The following is a 17,039-nucleotide window of genomic DNA, read 5'->3' on the forward strand; positions in this document are numbered from 1 at the left end:
AGCACGGGCTCTAGGCGCGCGGGCTTCAACAGTTGTGGCACGTGGGCTCAGAAGTTGTGACTCGTGGGCTTAGTTGCTCCGCGGCATGTGGGATCTTCCCGGACCAGGTCTCGAACCTGTGTGAGGCTGCCTCTCTTAAGAGACTCTCTTCCCTAAGAAGTTTACAGGGCAGTGTAGCAACCCCTCAAGGTGTTCCAGTGGGTGCCAAGCCCTGGGGCTATCAAGTCCCATTCTTTAGTACTTGCTGTTCTGTTGGCCTGCATTTCTGCCATCCCTGCCCTCTTCCCCAACCATTTGGTATTTCTTTCAGCTGACTCTCGAAAAAGCAGCCAGGCCACCACACTGGAAGTCTCCCCCAAACTCCCCAGGCAAACCCAGAAGCTGCTCGGCATTCCCTTTGTCTACACATCCATTACATCACTCGCCACACAGCGAGTAACTGTCACTTTACCTGTTTGCCTCCCCAACTCCACCGAGCTCCCTGAGGACGGTGATTGGGTGTTTTCGTTCGTGTACCCCTGATGCTTTCCACAGCTCCTGGCACATATGTAGGTGTGTGCTCAGCAGATTTATTTTAAATGGGTGAATGGGCTCTGTTCTCAAGGGGCTCACTGATGTTCTAACAAAGAACTACAATAAAGTGTGGTACGTGCGAAGTATAGGGAAAGTGCAGACTTTGTGCAGAGGAGTTAATTTATTCATTGATCTAGAGAGAGAGGCAGCACATACACACAGAGAAAGTTACATCCCAGCGTAAGAGTCGTTTATTTGTGGAATGGTTTACAGTTTATGAAGCCTCACCTGGTCTGGTCTCTTTCTAGATGCCCACGGCGACCTGTGAGGTAGGCCAATGATGAGTTCCTTTGTCCTGAGGAGGAAGCTGGGGCTTAGAGATGTTGCCTCTTGGCCAAAGTCACAAAGCTGGTGCAAGAGCCAGCATTAGTGCCCAGGTCTTCTTTCTCACATCACACTTCCTCTCAAGGGAGCAGTACAAGATGTTACTAGGCAGTAAGAGCCAAATGAGCTGAACAGACAGCTGTAGTGCTTGAGCGTAGGGAGGGGCTAAGGGGGCTGGAGACCTTCCCAGAGGAGGGCTTTGAGCTGGGCCTGCCCCCCCGTGGCCATTAGAGATCCAGGACCACAGCAACTGGTCTCTAGCCACATTCAGCTTGACTGTGGACACTTGTGGGGCTCCACATTCCCCGACCCTGGGAGATAAACAGGTATCAGCAATGACCCCCTTCCAGTGCCAGGGGCTATTAGGAGCCGGTAACTGTTCAAGTGCTGCTGGGAGTTGTGGTTCCGGGGTCGTCCGCGCGGTGAGGTGGGGGAGAGCGCCCCCTGCTGTTTCAGGTCTTGCTCCTCTTAGATCTGGTTGGTGCTCTTCTGAGCACGGTTGTCAGGGCAGCCCCCACTTGCTTATCTGACACACTAATCCCTAGAGGTCCTACTGCCTCCTCCCCACTCAGGGGCTATCTCTGTCCTTCCCACCACCTTGGGTTTTCTTGTTCGCATTTGCTCATCTATTTTGTCGCTCTCCCCCGATTCTTTCAGGTTCCCTCCGGCTGCTCCAAGCCTCTTTCCATCCCTGGGCCTACCTGGGTCCGTGGCGGTGACGGGCGTTGGAGAACATGTAGACTCTGGCTCCAGAGTGGCTGGCTCTGCCTCCTCTCCTAGGAGACCAGAGCCAGAGCCCAGAGGAGTCGAGGAATGGCCTCATTTCTCCACTTTGCCTTGGCAGCCGTGGTCCAGCCTTAGGCCCGCCTCTCTCCTTTTTACTGGCCTCTTTTGTTCTGTTCCAATCACTTTTTCACGTGGTTGCCTTATTCTTTCCTTTCTTTCTTTTTGACTCTCCCTTTAATATTTTCTTTGACTGCAGTGAAGGTGAGGGAGTGGAAGGGGAGGCCCGGCTTCAGGGAGGGAGTAGGATGCAGAGCAAACTCAAGGTCAAACACATTCCCTTTTCTGGTCCTTGAGCCACCACCACCCCCCACCCCCCCACCCCGCTCTGCCAGTGCCTGGGCAGCAGGCCTGGTTGCTATGGAAACAGCAAGGCCCTAAGAAACCCTTGGCTTCCTTTCCTGGGAGGTCTCTGTCCCCTTTTCCTTGCGGGCCCTCTTCCCATCACCCTTACCTGTCCCCTCCCAGCTTGCCCTCGTCTTTATCCAGATTGCTCCCCCCCATCACCTCTTGGTCCCTCACAGCTCTGCGCTGTCTCCATTTCCCTTCTGTCTCTCATGGTCCATCTTTCTCCTTCTCTACGTGGCCTCCCTCCACATCGCCAGTCTTTCCCTTCTTGTTTCTCCTTGACTCCTCGTCTTTGTTTTCTGGCCCTTCCCACTGGAGCCCCAAGGTAGGCAGAGTGGGGCTTGTGGCTGTCCCCATGTGGCCCATGCCCCACCAGCCTCGCTGCCCTGTGACCTCAGGAAACCGGGCCTGGCCAGCTGCAGTGAGTGCGGTGCCAGGCTCTGGGGCAGCAGCTGGTGCCTTGGCATCCGGAAGCAGTGAGGACTGAGTCTGTGGGCAGATTGCCCGGAGGGAGAGAGTGGGGCCGTTGTGCAGGGGAGAGGCATCTGCAGGAGATGCACCCGGAGAGCCACGGCTTCCACACGCGGCGCCTGCTGCTGGGGCCCGGCCCACGGGGGGGGGCGGGCGGGGGCCTCTGAAGGCCGCGTGTGCCCCCTGCACCGGCATCGTGCCCTGCTTCTTCCTGGGCCTGGGGGCCTGTGCTGAGAATCTCTGCACTCCATGAAGGCCCTTGGCCGGCCATCTTGTTCGCCCCCACATCCACCCTGCAAGGTGGGTGGGCCCAGCTGTTGTGCCACCGCCTGCTGGGAGGAGAAATGAGTCACTGTCAGAGTCCAGGTCCTCTGCGCTCCCTTGACTCCACGGCCTGTTTTCTTCCCTCTGTGTGGGCTCCGGCTTGTGAAGGTGTGGGGCTGGGACCCACCTTCCTTGCACGGAGCCATTGTCACCCACTTACAGAATGCTAAAAGTCCCTAAGGCCCTTCCAGTTGTTTTCACTCCTGTTTAAAGAGTGCCAGTGGAAGGAGCCCCATGCAGGGCGCTTACCCGTGTACGCACACTCACACACACGCGCACGAGGGCCGGGCCTGCCTGTGCACTTTTGCCCCCAGCCATCTCCTGGCACACAGGGTCCCACACCTGCCCTCTGGGGACCCTTGGAGGCTCTCTGCCTAGGGCCTGTCTGTGCCGTCCTCTCAGGTTGGACTAGGAAGCTGGGGGGGCGGTGACAGCTGGCATGGTGGCCACCTGTGTCAGCCCCGCCCAATGGCCCACTGCTCCCTGACACACATCCTTGCCACCTGCATCGCACTCCCATGTGTCTTCCCCCTGCCTCCTCCACCCCATTCTCCTCATCTGCTCACTGCTACAAAGTAGGCCTACTAGTCCCATCCCACGTGGTGAGGCCTCAGACTGTCCCCAGGCACTGAGAATGGCCATCACTGGAAAAGAGGCGGGAGGGGGAGGTGGGCTGCACTCAGGAGACCCTTGGTGCCCCGCCATAGGGGGCACTCTGGGAAGATGTCCGGTGCAGTTTCCTGTTGCTGTACCACATCCTTTTGTTAAGGGGTGGCCGATGGAGGGCCAGTGGGGGAGGAGACAGTGAGAACGTCTGCTTCGCTTGGCCCTGTGGCAGCTTAGTTGTCAGCTGTCAGTGTGAGAGCCACTTAGCAGCCTCCTGCTTTGGAGACAGACGTGGGGGAAGCTGACTTCTGACATCAAAGACGGCAGGGTCCAGAGAGGAGGGTGGACAGCACGGGGAGGGGAGAGAGCCTAAAGCTTGCAGTTGGGATCGAGGGGCTCCCGGTGCCCAGGACCTGCGCCTGGGTGGCTGGAGGGGAAGAGGGAGGGTCTGGAGTGCCCTGCCCCACTCAGCCCTCTCCTGTTTCCCCACCGCGGCGTCCAGGCAAGGAGGAGTTTGTGGCGACCTTCAAAGGCAATGAGTTCTTCTGCTATGACCTGTCACACAACCCGATCCAGAGCAGCACGGACGAGATCACGCTGGCCTTCCGCACCCTGCAGCGCAACGGGCTGATGCTGCACACGGGCAAGTCGGCCGACTATGTCAACCTGTCCCTCAAATCTGGGGCCGTCTGGCTTGTCATCAACCTGGGCTCGGGAGCCTTTGAGGCCCTTGTGGAACCCGTCAACGGCAAGTTCAACGACAACGCCTGGCACGACGTCCGGGTCACTCGAAACCTGCGCCAGGTAGGGGGAGCAAGAAGGCCAGGGGCCAGCTGTATCTGGGACAGTACGGGAGTGGGGAGAGCGGGCTGCCTGGGGTGTGGGGCGAGGCTTCAGGGCCAGCAGCAAGGCGTGGTTCTGAAGAAGGTTTAGGCCGCGGGTGGGCTGGGAGGGTCCAGGAGCGCAGCCTGCAGTGTGCAGGCTTCAAGGACCAGGATGCTGTGCTGGGGAGGAGGCTGCCCCGGGGCCGGAGCCCGAGGGAAGAGGAAGGGCCAGGCTCCGATTGGTGCCAGGGGCCGGGTTCAAGGGTTGGGGCTGAGGAATCAGGTCATCTGGCAGGAGGGCGACTGGGGGGCTGGGAGGAATGAGATAGAACCTGAACTGGTGGGGCCCTTGGGGGCTACGGGATGGGGAGACTCTGGCCAGACTCTGGTTGAGTCGGTGTACCATTAGGGCAGGAAGCCTGGGCCATGTGGGGTGGGGTGTGGCCTGCCCTTAGGCGGGGCCTTTCTAGGGCAGAGGCAGGCCTGGGCTCAGAGCAAGGTCGGGGCAGCAGGCGTGAGAGGGGAACGGACTGGCGAGGTGCTTGGTCCTGCCTCTCGTCCGGGCAGTACCCTCGCTCTCCTGTCCCTTCCTGTCCCTCCGAAGGGGTGCAGGCTCTCCCATGGGTCGGTGGCTGTCTTTCCGTGGCTTCCAGGCCAGCCCATGTGGGAGCTCGAGGAGACTCTTGGGGCAGCCCCTGCAGGCAGGACAGTGTCCTCAGCGTCCCCTCAGCTCCATCTCCCAGACTCCCCCCCACCCTGGGGGCTGATGCTTCTGGGCATTGGTGCTGTCCTCTCAGTGCAGTGGCCTCTTTGCCTCTCACAAGGCACAGGGTGGCTATGGCAGGCGAAGCATTCCCTCTGGCCGGGCTTCTGCTTGACAGCAGCCTCCACAGCTTGTTTCCAGCCCTGAGAAGTTCCCGCCTCAAGCAGAGTCCAAGCCAGACCCTTCTTCCAAAGCAGGAGAAGCCACTGTGCATCCTCAGTGGCTCCTGGATCCACCTTCTGACTCCGTGCCCTGATCGCTTGGCACCTGAGGCCCAGGTGCCCAGACTCTTGCTGGTCCTTCTCTCCGGGTCCACCAGTTTCTGTAGCTGGTGGCAGGGACACTTTTCCAGCTCCACCCCCAGCAAGCTCAGTGCAACCAGGAACACGGAGCCTCTATGCCTGGGAGGTGCTGTCTTGGCTGGTTTGTAGCCCTTCTCTTACTAGGTATCTGCTCTGTATCTCCTGGTTCTAGCTGAGCTTCCTGGTGGCTGAACTTCCGATGTCTCTCCTCTTCACCGTCTTTGTCACCTGCCCTCTCCTCCTCCCCTTCTTCCCCCCGAAAGGCTCATGGTGGGCGGGGGCGGGATTCCGGCTGACCTCACACGGTTCTTACCTGCGCTTCTTCAACCCACTGAGTGACGATCTATTGGGGAGTCCCCCTCCTCTGGTGCCTTCCCCTTGCTGTAGGGACACCGTGACTAATCCGCCTGCTCTTTCCGAGCCGCTGCTCCCTGCTGCAGTCGGGCTCCCACCCAGGCACCTGCTCTCAGTGCACCCCGAGCTCTGAAGAGCGGCACTCCTCCTCAGGGTGGTGCCCCCTTCATGTCGCATCATCCCCTGACCCTGCCGGAGGGCTGTCTTGTGTTGTCACCACCGTCTGAGCAAACCTGAGTGTTTGCGCTGTTTGTCATACTTTTAGGCTCCACCCACATTTACTGCAGGGGTGGGCGGAGTTGCCTTCTTGCTGATGTTCCCTCCCCAGGCCCAGTGCTGTCACCTGGTGCTGCCTTTGGCAACATGCTACAAGCCCAGAGTCCCTATCCACGTGTCCTTTGGCCAATATATTGTCCATCTATACTGGATACCGAGGGAAAAAAGACATGGGCCCGGCCCTCCCAGCCCTTCGGCTCTTGAGGACACAGGATGAGTCTGTTAAAAGTGAACAGAGCAAAGCCACACAAGGGCCAGGTGAGCGGCAGGAATCTTAAACGTTCTAGGAACTCGAGAGACCTAGAGAGGAGGGAGAGGTCTGTGACCAGGGAAGGCGGGAACGCCATACGGAGGGGGTGAGGCCTGGCCTCAGCAGTACTGAGTGTGGACAGGGACCCATAGTAGCCTCTTCCCGGGGCTCACAGAGTTCTGGGTCTGAGCTGGTAACTGGTGACCACGTCCCCCTGGCCTGCTGTACCGGATGGGTCAGAGCAGAGTCAGGTCATGTTGACCTGAACATAAGCCTTCGGGGCCAAAGAGGGTGTCTGCTTTAAGACTTTGATTGAGAGGTCTCCTTAGAAAGGGTTTCTGGAGAGATTTATTTGACTCCAGTCCACATCCGTAAATATGAGCTGCAGCCCTTTTTTGGTCATTGTGACCATCAGGGGGATGGAGTGGCAGCCCTAAGGCTGTGCTCTGGATTCATTGCCCTCGCTCGGGGCCTAGCCTGTGACCAAGTCCATCCTCACCAGGCCTTTTGAGTGCCTGTCTTTCAGGGCTTCTACCTGCTGTCCCTAGAGCAGCGGTTCTCAACCGAGGGCGGAGTGCCCCCCAGGAGACACTTGGCAATGTCTGGAAGCATTTTGGGTGTCACAGCTCGGGGAGGGTGCCACTAGAATGTAGTGGGTAGAGGCGAAGATGCTGCTAAACATCCCACAATGCACAGGGCAGCCCCACAGCAAAGAATTATCTGGCTCCAAATGTCAGTAGTGCGACGAAGGGGAGAAACCCTGTGCAGACACATTTATACAGGGGCCACGTGGTGTCCTGGGATTGGAAAGATCCTTTTATGATCTTAGGAGTGACATTGGGTTGGGAGTGGCCAGGAGCAAAGACGGGGGTGGGGGGCTGAGGTAAGAAATGACATCTGCTTCTGCCTTTAGGGTGGATGGCTGGGATCTGAGGACACTGGGACCCACATTGTTTTCCCCAAGTGATTAGAACAGCTGGGGAGACTGCCTCCTGGGGAGAGCCTGCCCCAGGGCAAGCACTGAGGGGTCTCCCTTCCTCTTGGTCCTGCAGCTTTGGGAGACTGGAGGGAGGCATTTCAGCCCCTCCCCTGAACCAGAAAGTGGTCCCCGGAATCATCCAGAGACTCCTAGAACACTGCAGTCAGGACCGGAGGACACCTGACTCAGACCACACCCCGCTCTCGCCCTCCTCTCCCTCCGAGCCCAGCCCTGAGGACCCTGTGCCCGGTGGTGTCTCTTGGGGGATCTTTGCAGGAATAATTCCCTCTGAGGATTCCCTGAGGCCTATTTTTAATCCTGGGCCCACCCTCCTCCCACACCCAGTATGCCTCCCCCCACCATGCAAGCCGAGTGCCAACCCATTTCATCACTAGCCAGCATGAACTCTGGAAGACAAGCTGGCTCCCAAAATATCATGTGGAGCTTCTACCCGCTCAGCTCCCATGAGGCCGTTCCTCAGTGGGGAGATTTTCGGGAGCGCCCCTGGGCCCCAAGGAGGGACATCCCCCAAGGATGGGGCCTGGCAGGCACTTGGGACTCCCTCCCCTTCCGGCCTGGGCTGCCCTGTCTCTCCGGCCTGTCACACGCCCCATCTTAGGGCCTGACTGTGGTGCTGTACACACCCTGTCTATACTGGCTTCCCGAGCTGCCCACCTCATTCCCACAGAGCTCCTGCCAACACCACCATTCACCCTCCTTTCTGCCGGGTGAAACCCTAGAGCTGGGGTTCGAGTCGGATAGACTGGGTTCAAATCCCAGCTCTGCCACTAGTTGGAGTGACTTGAGGCAAGTAATGTAACCTCTCTGTGCGAAGTGAGAGGGGCCTTTGAGGACTAACTGAGGTGGTGGCCTGTGCCTGGCACCGCGTGAGCAGCGGAGGGCTTGCTGCTGTCATTATTGTTAGTTGTGGGTTTTTTTTTTTTCCAATCCTTCAGGCCCAGCTGAACCGCCACCTTTTTTGTAAGGCCTTCCTCGATCCTCCAGGTCCCCTGGCCAGTCTCCCTCTTTGCTGTGTTCTGGCCCTATCATCACACTCCGTCTGCATGGTCAATGATTTGTGTTCACCTCTTTTCTCTATTTCTACATGGTAAGCTCCTTGAGGGCTTAATACCAGCAACTACTGAGTGTTTTTATTTGTTTTTCTAGTGGTTTTGCTGGTTCCTTTGGGCTCTTTCTTGAAGCCAGTTGGTGAGGTTTTGGACATGAGGATCCAGCAGATCTATTTCATACGAGCCCAGAAATATCTCTTGTCCTCTGGGAAAAGCTTTACCTCACTTTACTCTCCCGCCCCCTCAGAGTCTCCTCAGGACCTGTCCCTTTCTTACAGCATTGTTGAGATTGCACCCTCACATCTCTCCTCCTCCGGAACCCCCAAGTTCAAGGGTCTCTTTTCTCTTTTGAATCTCACCTAACTTTTCTAACAGTCCTGTGAAGTGGGAGATACTCCTGTTTCACCAGCGAGGTTGAAGAGCTGGCCCAAGGCTGTCCCGCAGGAAGTGGGAGGATGGGAGTCTGACTCCATTTTCCTGCCTCCCGGGAGGGGCCTGGCCGTTGGCCTTGGTGCGCACTGCTAAGGTGCCTGTCGTTCGTCTTGTGGTACCGCCATTCTTGGGTGTTCCGAAATCTTGAAACATCTAAATGTTCTGCTTGTCTTTTGGAAAAATGGGCCCCTCTTATCTCTGAATCCTCTTTTCTTTGTCCTGAGCGTCTCTTGCTCAAGCTCCACAGAGATTGCCTTCACTCAGACTGTTGTGATTTGTGCGTATAATCCCCTTCTTGGCTTTCTTGAAGGGCTGGAGCTATGCCGATAGATCAAGGTGAAGATGGGGTAGAGCTTTGTCAAAGGCCCTTGGCCATGGTAAGTTACACTTGCTACAATGACTGACTTCTTCATGCCCTCCTCCCTCATCATGCACTGTCATCCTTGTGCTCGTGGGCTCCAGGAGTCCTCTAGCTGTTTCTGTGGGTGGGGCAAAGCTTTCCTTGCTCATTTGTTAGTCTGAAGCCTCAGCCCTCCCGATCCTGACATTCGGGAAGGCGTGGGCTGCTGCGTCACAGGTGCCAGGATGGGTTTCAGTGGAGGCTCCACTCTAGTATTTGGCCACAATTGCCCCCTCGGGCATGATCACCATGGACCGGGTTCTGGATCTGCAATACCTAGGTCTAGAGGGGCCCCGTCTCGCCCACCACAACCTCGCTATTTATCAGAGGAAGCCCGGATCTCCTGACACATCAGTGGAAGGCCCTCTCAATCTTGTTTCTTTCTTTCTTATTTTTTAATTTGGCTGTGCTGCACGGCTTGCGGGATCTTAGTTCCCTGACCGGGGATTGAACCTGTGCCTTTGGCAGTGAAAGCGTGGAGTCCTAACCACTGGACCACCAGGGAATTCCCTCAATCTTGTTTCTTTTTTTTTCTTTTTACTTATTTATTATTTTTGGCTGTGTTGGGTCTTCGTTTCTGTGCGAGGGCTTTCTCTAGTTGCGGCGAGTGGGGGCCGCTCTTCATTGCGGTGCGCGGGCCTCTCACTGTTGCAGCCTCTTTTGCTAAGGAGCACAGGCTCCAGACACTCAGGCTCAGTAGTTGTTGCTCACGGGTCTAGTTGCTCCGCGGCATGTGGGATCTTCCCAGACCAGGGCTCGAGCCCGTGTCCCCTGCATTGGCAGGCAGATTCTCAACCACTGTGCCACCAGGGAAGCCCTCAATCTTGTTTCTTAATTTGCTCTTGTACTTGTTAAAAAATTGAAGTTGCCCATGAAAGTCGAAAACTATTTTTTCCTTGTTTTAGTCTCCACAACCAGTTCTAATTAAAAAAGAGTAGTAGCTGGATTTTTACCTCGAATACCTTTTTTCCCCTATCTTGTTTGACTAGTGCAGTCATACCAGAGCACTTGTACCTTTTTTTGTGCCATGGGTTTAGCTGCCCTGAAGCTAATGGTTCCTTGTCCTGACTAGTTGGCCTCTTCATTTCCCAACGGTCCTACTGGCTGATAGGACCAATCCTTGTACCACGTGTTATCCCCTGTTCCAGCCTCTGCATCTGCAGTTAGACTCTTGTCTTCCTGCTATGTAAACTGTTTCTGCATCACTAATAATTAATATTGGTTATTTAGCACTTCTTCTAGCTGCTTAATATTGAATTCTGTTATTTTTAATGATACAAGGCCCTTATTAATTGTCTTACTGAATTAGTCCTGTGCCCACTGGTTATAATAACTCTCTAACTAATGGATCTGTCTCTAGAAGACCTCTCCTTCTCACAGTCACACTCTCGGGGGCACAGTTTAGTATTTGATGGACATGAAGCAGTAGCGTCCCAATATCTCTGATACACTAAGTGAAGCTGCCTCAGCCCCTTTGCCATCTCCTCCTCAAAGGGTAATTTTGAAGGTGGTTCTTTGACCATGAGGAGAGGAAATGAACATAAAGCCACATGGGGGTGGGGCCTCTAGAGTCTGGGGTAGAAGAAGCTGGCTTATAGTTTACAGAGGAGTAAGGGATTTTAGAGGGAGGTGGGCCTCTCTGCTCCTTTTTATGGTGTGGTATATGGGGGGGAGTGAATTTTTGCTGCTGGCTGTGGGGAGCGGAGGCGCGGGGGTCTGTGGGTGTGTGTGGAAGGAGGCTGGGCTGCTGGGAAAGCCTGACCAATTCCAGGGACTTATAGGAGTGGTGGTGGTGAGGGGGTACTTCATTCTGGGAGGAACAGCTGCCCAGAGGAGCATAAGAGAATAGGCATGGGGTGATTGAAGAACTGGGGGAAATTTGGGGGTAATATGGGCTCTGAAAGGTCAGTTTAGGCAGGAAGGAGGAGTCAGTTCTCTGTGGGAGGGTGGAGGGGAGGGAGGAGGTTTTGGGATGATTAGCTCTGATGTGAGAGTGAGCTTTCTGCCAGCCCATGGAGGGCAAGTTTCCTTTTCCCTGTTCTGGTGGTGACTTACTCTCTCTTCCTTTCTCAAGGAACAGAAATGGGAAGAAAAAAATCCCAACCCTCCCCCCACCCCCCTGCCAAAAACAGAGCTGCCCCTCCCCCCACCATGACTCCCTGGATCTATTTGCTATCCTCTATCCCCAGGAAAAGCAGACACCCATATCCCCTCCTATGCTCCCTGGGAACACCTTCTCCTTGCCTCCAAATGAAATTGCCTCTCATTTGAGCCAGTCCTGGGATTCTCTGGGGGCCTTGGCCACTCTTCTCCCAGTCTGACAGCCAGCTGGCCCATCACCAGCCAGTTAACCCATTAACTCGACATGGTCACTGGTCAGCCAGTTGGCCAGTACCAACTTGCTCTTTAGCCAGTTCTCTGGAAAGCCATCTGGTTGACCAGTTAGCCAACAAACCCATCCGTCCATTCCCTGAGTCAATAGCCCATCCCTTTCTCACACCCTGTTCCCCTCCCTCCCTTCCCCTCAACTCCCTAACATTTCAGCCCATAGGACTTACTAATACTGCATAATTGGGTCTGCTTCTTAACCGCCTGCCTTCCCTCTCTCACCTTCTGTTGGAAAACCCCGTTGCCAACTCTGTGTGTGTGACTAACACGCTTATAACCTGGGGGACCAAGGGATGGGCAGGGACAGGGGGGGCAAGGTATGCGTGAAAATCCGAACTAACCTTTCTGTCTCATCGCGGAATGTGGCCATCTTTAAGTCTTTGCTTTCCTGGTCCAGTTCTTTTGTTGTTTTCTTCTCTACTAACCAAGGTCTTTAACTGTTCCCCTTCTCTGCAGCCGGCTTTCCCGGAGGGGATGATGGCGGGGAGAGGAATCCAGAGGAGGGTTGGGGGGGAGGGGATTGGGAGAAGGGATTTAATTTTTGTGTGTGTTTTATTTCTCCCTCCCATTATAATTTAATTTTCTTTAAACAAAATACTTCAGCTGAGCTTAAGGTGGGAGGGTCTGAACAACCAAACATATACGGATATATATTTTTCCTCCTTCCTTGAGTTTCACAGTTGGTCATTTTCTTTTTCTTTTCTTTTCTTTTCGTTCTGTTCTTTTGTTGTTGTCTTTGTTGTTTTCTTTGACCCCACCCCACCCCCTTCCCCCATATCTCCGGTGAAGCACGCAGGCATTGGACACGCTATGGTAAACAAACTGCATTATCTGGTAGATATCACTCTAATTGTCTTACCGTTTGGTTTGCCGTGGGTTTTTTTAACTGTTGGATTCTGCCTCTTTCGTTTCCTTTCCCCGTTTGGTTTTGGTTGTTTTGCTCTTCCTATTGTTTTCTGCGTCCTGGACAATCTTTAGATTTTGCTTCTCTCTTTTAGTTTTCCTCTTTCCCTTTTCTTTCTTTCTTTCTTTTTTTTTTTTTGGTTCAAACTCAAATCCAAAAGCAAACGGAAATCGAGGAATTTGGTCTGTCCCTGCCCTAACCCCCCACTTCTGAATTCAGATTCCTGGCCAGAGAGACCTGGGGCAGTCCCCATGTTCATCGGCTCTGGTTAGACCAGCCCCGATGCCAGGCTGCTTATTTTATTGCTTTATTTTCCTTTTCTCCCCTGCCCTGCCCCTTGTTTCTTTTCTTTGATTTAGCTTCTTTCTTGATCTCCTGAAAATCCATGGAAAACACCATCCCATGACATGCTACGCTCTGCTGACTGTCAGTTCCCGGACAGGCCCCTTGAGTTGGGGGAGGGGGCTGGGGGTGAGGCCTCCAGTGGCAGCCAGCTCCACCCACAGGCTGCAGCGAGGGAGGTGGCCTTGGGGGATGCAGAGCCATCTGGGGCCGGTCCAGAGCTCCTTCAAATCACCATTCATACCAGTTTAGGAGCTGCCCCACGCTGGCTGCCAGGGAAGAAGCAGCATCCCCTCCCTCACTTCTCAGTCTTGAGGGGTCCTGGTTCCGTCTCCCCCGACATCTTGCATGGCATGAATGGTCTCTTCCCCCCACCAGGGACAGTGTCCAGTTCCCCCGCCACTCTGCTGCTCTGACTAACACTGTGTCTCACACTGTCTTCCTTCCTTCCCTTCCATCTCCTGTCCCCTGTCTGCCCCCTGCCTGTCCCGCATGGCCTCTGACCGGGGTTGGTTCCCTTCCCTGTTGAGGGGGTGAGAGGAGGAGGCTCAGCTGGGGTGAAGTCGGGGTACTTGTCGCCAAGCTCCTCTGTTTGGGTTGGGCTCAGTCCCGGTGAGTGTTGGTGTGGGTGTCTGTGTAGACACAGCTGGTGTGTGTTGGTGTGTGGGTGCGACTGTGTGTAAATGTTGGTGTGACATTTAGGGGGCGTTAGTGGGAGACTGTACTGTGTGTTTGTGATTCTCTGCTGGTGATTCTACAAGTGTAAACGCCGGTGTGAGCCGGGGGCTGCGTGAACCGTGTGCTTCTGAGCTGGTGAGGGCTCTTAGGGGGTGGGCTGTGGGGACAGGGAGGGCAGGAGCAGGGGAGGAGCTGAGGGCGGCCCTTTGCTCCTCGCCTCCCCTTGGAGCGTATGCCTGCAGGCCCTGCTGTGCGCCATCCCCCGGGATTCCCTCCTGCCTGCCCGGTCCTGGCTCTGCGGCAGCAGGCAGTTAGTCATCGCCTATTAATAATGCAGAGTGACTGAGCACCAGGCTGGGGACCCTGCAGTTGGACGTGTCTGCTCCCACGGGGCCCACGCTGCTTGGGGCAGCTGCCTGGCCTTCCCAGCCTCCCAGGTCTGCGTAGCTGCCTGGCTGCAGAGGAGGGAAGCATGAGAGCCGAGGCTTCCTGTCTGAGTGGCTCCCCCACCTCCCCAGGAGGATGTACCTCTGAGGCCACATCTGGCCTGTCCTGATACTCTTGCAGGTCTGTGTTTCCCTGCACCCACAGACCTGTGGTGGTCCCATCCTTTGCCCTGTCCTGAGCTAGTGCCCGTGGCCACGGCCAGCCTAGCCCTCCCCAGTCCAAGACCTCATTTGGCCACTCTGTCGTCCCAGTGTTTAGGTGGAGCCATGTGGTGGTCCCAGCACGGCTCCTCCACGGGCCTTGTTCTCCAGCTGCTGCTAGGAGTTCACTGCTGCCCACACCTCAGGCCAGGCCACTGAGTACCTGTTAGGAGCTGGGCATTTAGAACTCTTGCTTTACAGAGCTTCACTAGACAGCTGAACTGTGACTTCAGGGACAGAAGGGAGGCAAGATAAAGCCAACCCCTGGGGATACCATCTGAGAATCAGGGCCCTACAGACCTCCCCTTCCTTCTAGTCTCAATTCAGTTAAAAACTGTGTGAACTGGGGCTAAAGCTGCTTCCTCAGCTACCAAACGAGCTGCTGATATACCTGCATTGCCTATGTCATGGGGTCAGTGTGAAGATCAAGAAGGGGAATGGAAGTGAAAGCGTCTGTACTCTGTAAAGGGAATTATAATTTTATTAAGCTTTATGAGATATTAACTGATTATCTCCGTGTTTCCAGGGCAGGGATGTTTTGTAAAGAAGCGATTCCCTTCTCATAGCAAACCCTGGAGAATACAGCATATCTGGCCCCATTGGAGATCCTATTACCGTCCTTTCTTGGGAATCAGTCCCAAAATAACTACATGAAACCCCAGAATGCCCCAGGAATCGGGCCTGGGAAGGATGGAATGACTTGGTTGAGTTGGTCAAGAAGCAAACAACCCTGTCTGGTTTCAGCCCTTGCCAGGAAAGTCCCTGTGAATTTCTAAGTCTCCAAAGTCCACGCTTTCTAGCGTGAGCATCACTGCTTGGCAACCAGAGCTGGTGCCCATGGGTGGCCTGAGTTGCCTCATAAACCCTCAGATACCTGTCCCAGGGATCAGCTCTTTCAGCCAAGAATGGAGTCAGACAACCGGGCACCCAAAGAGACAGGGTTCAACCTGCTCTGATTCCCGGGCATTCCTCAGCTGGACTCTGGTTGGTTTTGTATTTATTTTTACTAACTTCTTTATATGGACTCTTTTTGTTATTTGAGTATTCCTCCTTGGGGGAGAGGTTGGATCCGGATCAAAAAGGCCAACCAGTGGAGAAGTTTGGGTCAGGTGTGGTCGGGCTGAAAGAAGTGTTCTCTGCGCGTGACACTGGAGGCTTTGCTTCTTCTAAATAGCTCTCACCTTCTGAATATCATTTAAACTCGACGGATGCCTAGATTGCAGGCAGCAGGCAGAGGTTATTCCCAGTTAACAGATGGGGAAACTGAGGCCCAAGAAGGCCTGGGGTCATATAGCAAGTAGTGGAAGAGTTCAGTGCTTTCACTTTATTGATCTCATTTGATCCTCATAGTAAGCCTGGGAGAAGCAGGAGTGATGGAAGTTGTTAAACCCCTTTTACAGATGAGAGTCAGAGATGTAAAATGAGATTGTTCTGGAAGATGGTAAAGGCCACAGGAGAACTCAGGATTTGTGACCTGAAGTTTCTGTTCCCAAACTTTATTAAATCCAGTCATCAGGATTCACCTTGGGGCTATCACTGCTGGTTAGGTCATCTTCCTGGTGTGTCTTTCCAACCTGTTTCTCTCAGCAGCTTCTCCCCACCCCAAGCAGATGGCTAAACTCAAACATGTAACAGGGCTGCACACGCTCCCTCGGCTGTCCTCCGTCCTCATGCCCTCATGCCCTCATGCTCCCACGTCCACAGTCCTAAGGGCAGGCCAGGACCTTCTTCTTAAACTAGTTGTCCTTACCTGTCTTTGGCTCAGGAACCTCCTGAGAATTTGGTGACAGCAGTGGACTCTCACAGGAAAAAGAAGCCCATTGAAGCCGTTTGCATACAATGCCAAGGGGTGTCATGACTCCCCAAAGCCCATCTAGCCTACCTACAGGTTAAAAACAGTCTTATTCTCCCCCAAATAATCCCCCTCCCAGGAAGGTCAGCAACCCTGTGATGGTAGCAGGGAGCTGGGAAAGGCTCTGGATGATGTCAGAGGGGTATTTTCCTCTTCCATAGCCTTTCCTCCAGGGGTGCGGTGGGCATGGAATGCCCGAGTGGATTTGTGGCCAAGACCTGGTTTCACGTCCTAGCAGCCTGCCTAAGGGGGAGAGGAGCAGAGCAGAGCAGAAGAGAGGTGGGGCCAGTAGGGAGGGTTAAGAGCCCACCCAGGTCATAGGCTGCCCCCTGCAGCCACCTCTAGCCACCCGCCCCGTGCCCGGGGAACGGCGGAGGTTGGGCGCTGGGCTCCTGAGTCTCCTGGCTCCTTCCCCTCATCCCTGGCTGGCCGTGGCTCTTCCAGGGTAGAGCTGTGGCTCATTCCTCTTGTCCTACTCAGCCCCACTCAGGGCCCAGCCTGTCTGTGTTGTGTGGATTGGTGTGGGTTGGGTGCAGGGTACCTGCTGTGTCTTGGGGTGCTAGCCGTGGTTCTGATGACAAAAAAGGATTCTGCTTGGAAATGAGCCTGTCAAGACTCCCTCCCACTGCCTTTAGTAAGACGTGATGTGTGAGCAGGCGTGTCTGGGGTCGGTGATCAGTGATCAGTGGTGAATGGGTGGTGGGAATGAGTGTCTGGGTCACCCTCTGGGGAGGAAGGTCTGAGTCTAATGTCCCATCCCTTTCTTTCTCAACCTGTACATGTCTCTGTTCTAGTGGTGGCTCCTCTCCCTTCCTCCGTTGAAAGGAAGCTTCTCCTTCCTGCACCCCTACAGCTCTTTCGCCTCCATCTCGGCTCTTCCCAATGCCCCCCGGTCCCGCATGCCTTCCCACCTGTGGCTGCCTTTCTCTCACCTGTCCTGTTGGGCCAGGCCCCCCACCCTGGCCCTCTAACCTGCACGCGTCCTAGCTGCGGTGGCTGTTCTGTGTCGCATGCCCCCCCCTGCCCTCTTCCCCTGCCGGCCCCACCCCTTCCAGAAGCTGCGCGGGGGGATTGGGGGGCAGGGGCATCATGAACCCCTGGGGTGGAGGGGGACCGGGGGAATTATTCCCCTGTTTCCTGCTTTTACTA

General features: G+C 55.2%; 1 protein-coding gene across 2 annotated transcripts in view; it reads left to right on the plus strand.

Annotated features, from left to right (window-relative positions):
* The window catches only part of NRXN2 (neurexin 2), a 99,740-nt gene that overhangs the window by 19,941 nt on the left and 62,760 nt on the right, over positions 1 to 17,039 (plus strand). For both annotated transcript variants that reach the window (XM_022591586.2, XM_089914590.1), the window contains one exon: positions 3,932 to 4,233. In XM_022591586.2, coding sequence (XP_022447294.2) covers positions 3,932 to 4,233 — 302 coding nt within the window. The remainder of the gene's footprint in view (positions 1 to 3,931; positions 4,234 to 17,039) is intronic.

The sequence above is a fragment of the Delphinapterus leucas genome, chromosome 7, assembly GCF_059928025.1.
Source record: "Delphinapterus leucas isolate spDelLeu-1000000601 "Yukka" chromosome 7, BTC_Dleu_Yukka2, whole genome shotgun sequence".
Taxonomy (NCBI): Eukaryota; Metazoa; Chordata; class Mammalia; order Artiodactyla; family Monodontidae; genus Delphinapterus; species Delphinapterus leucas.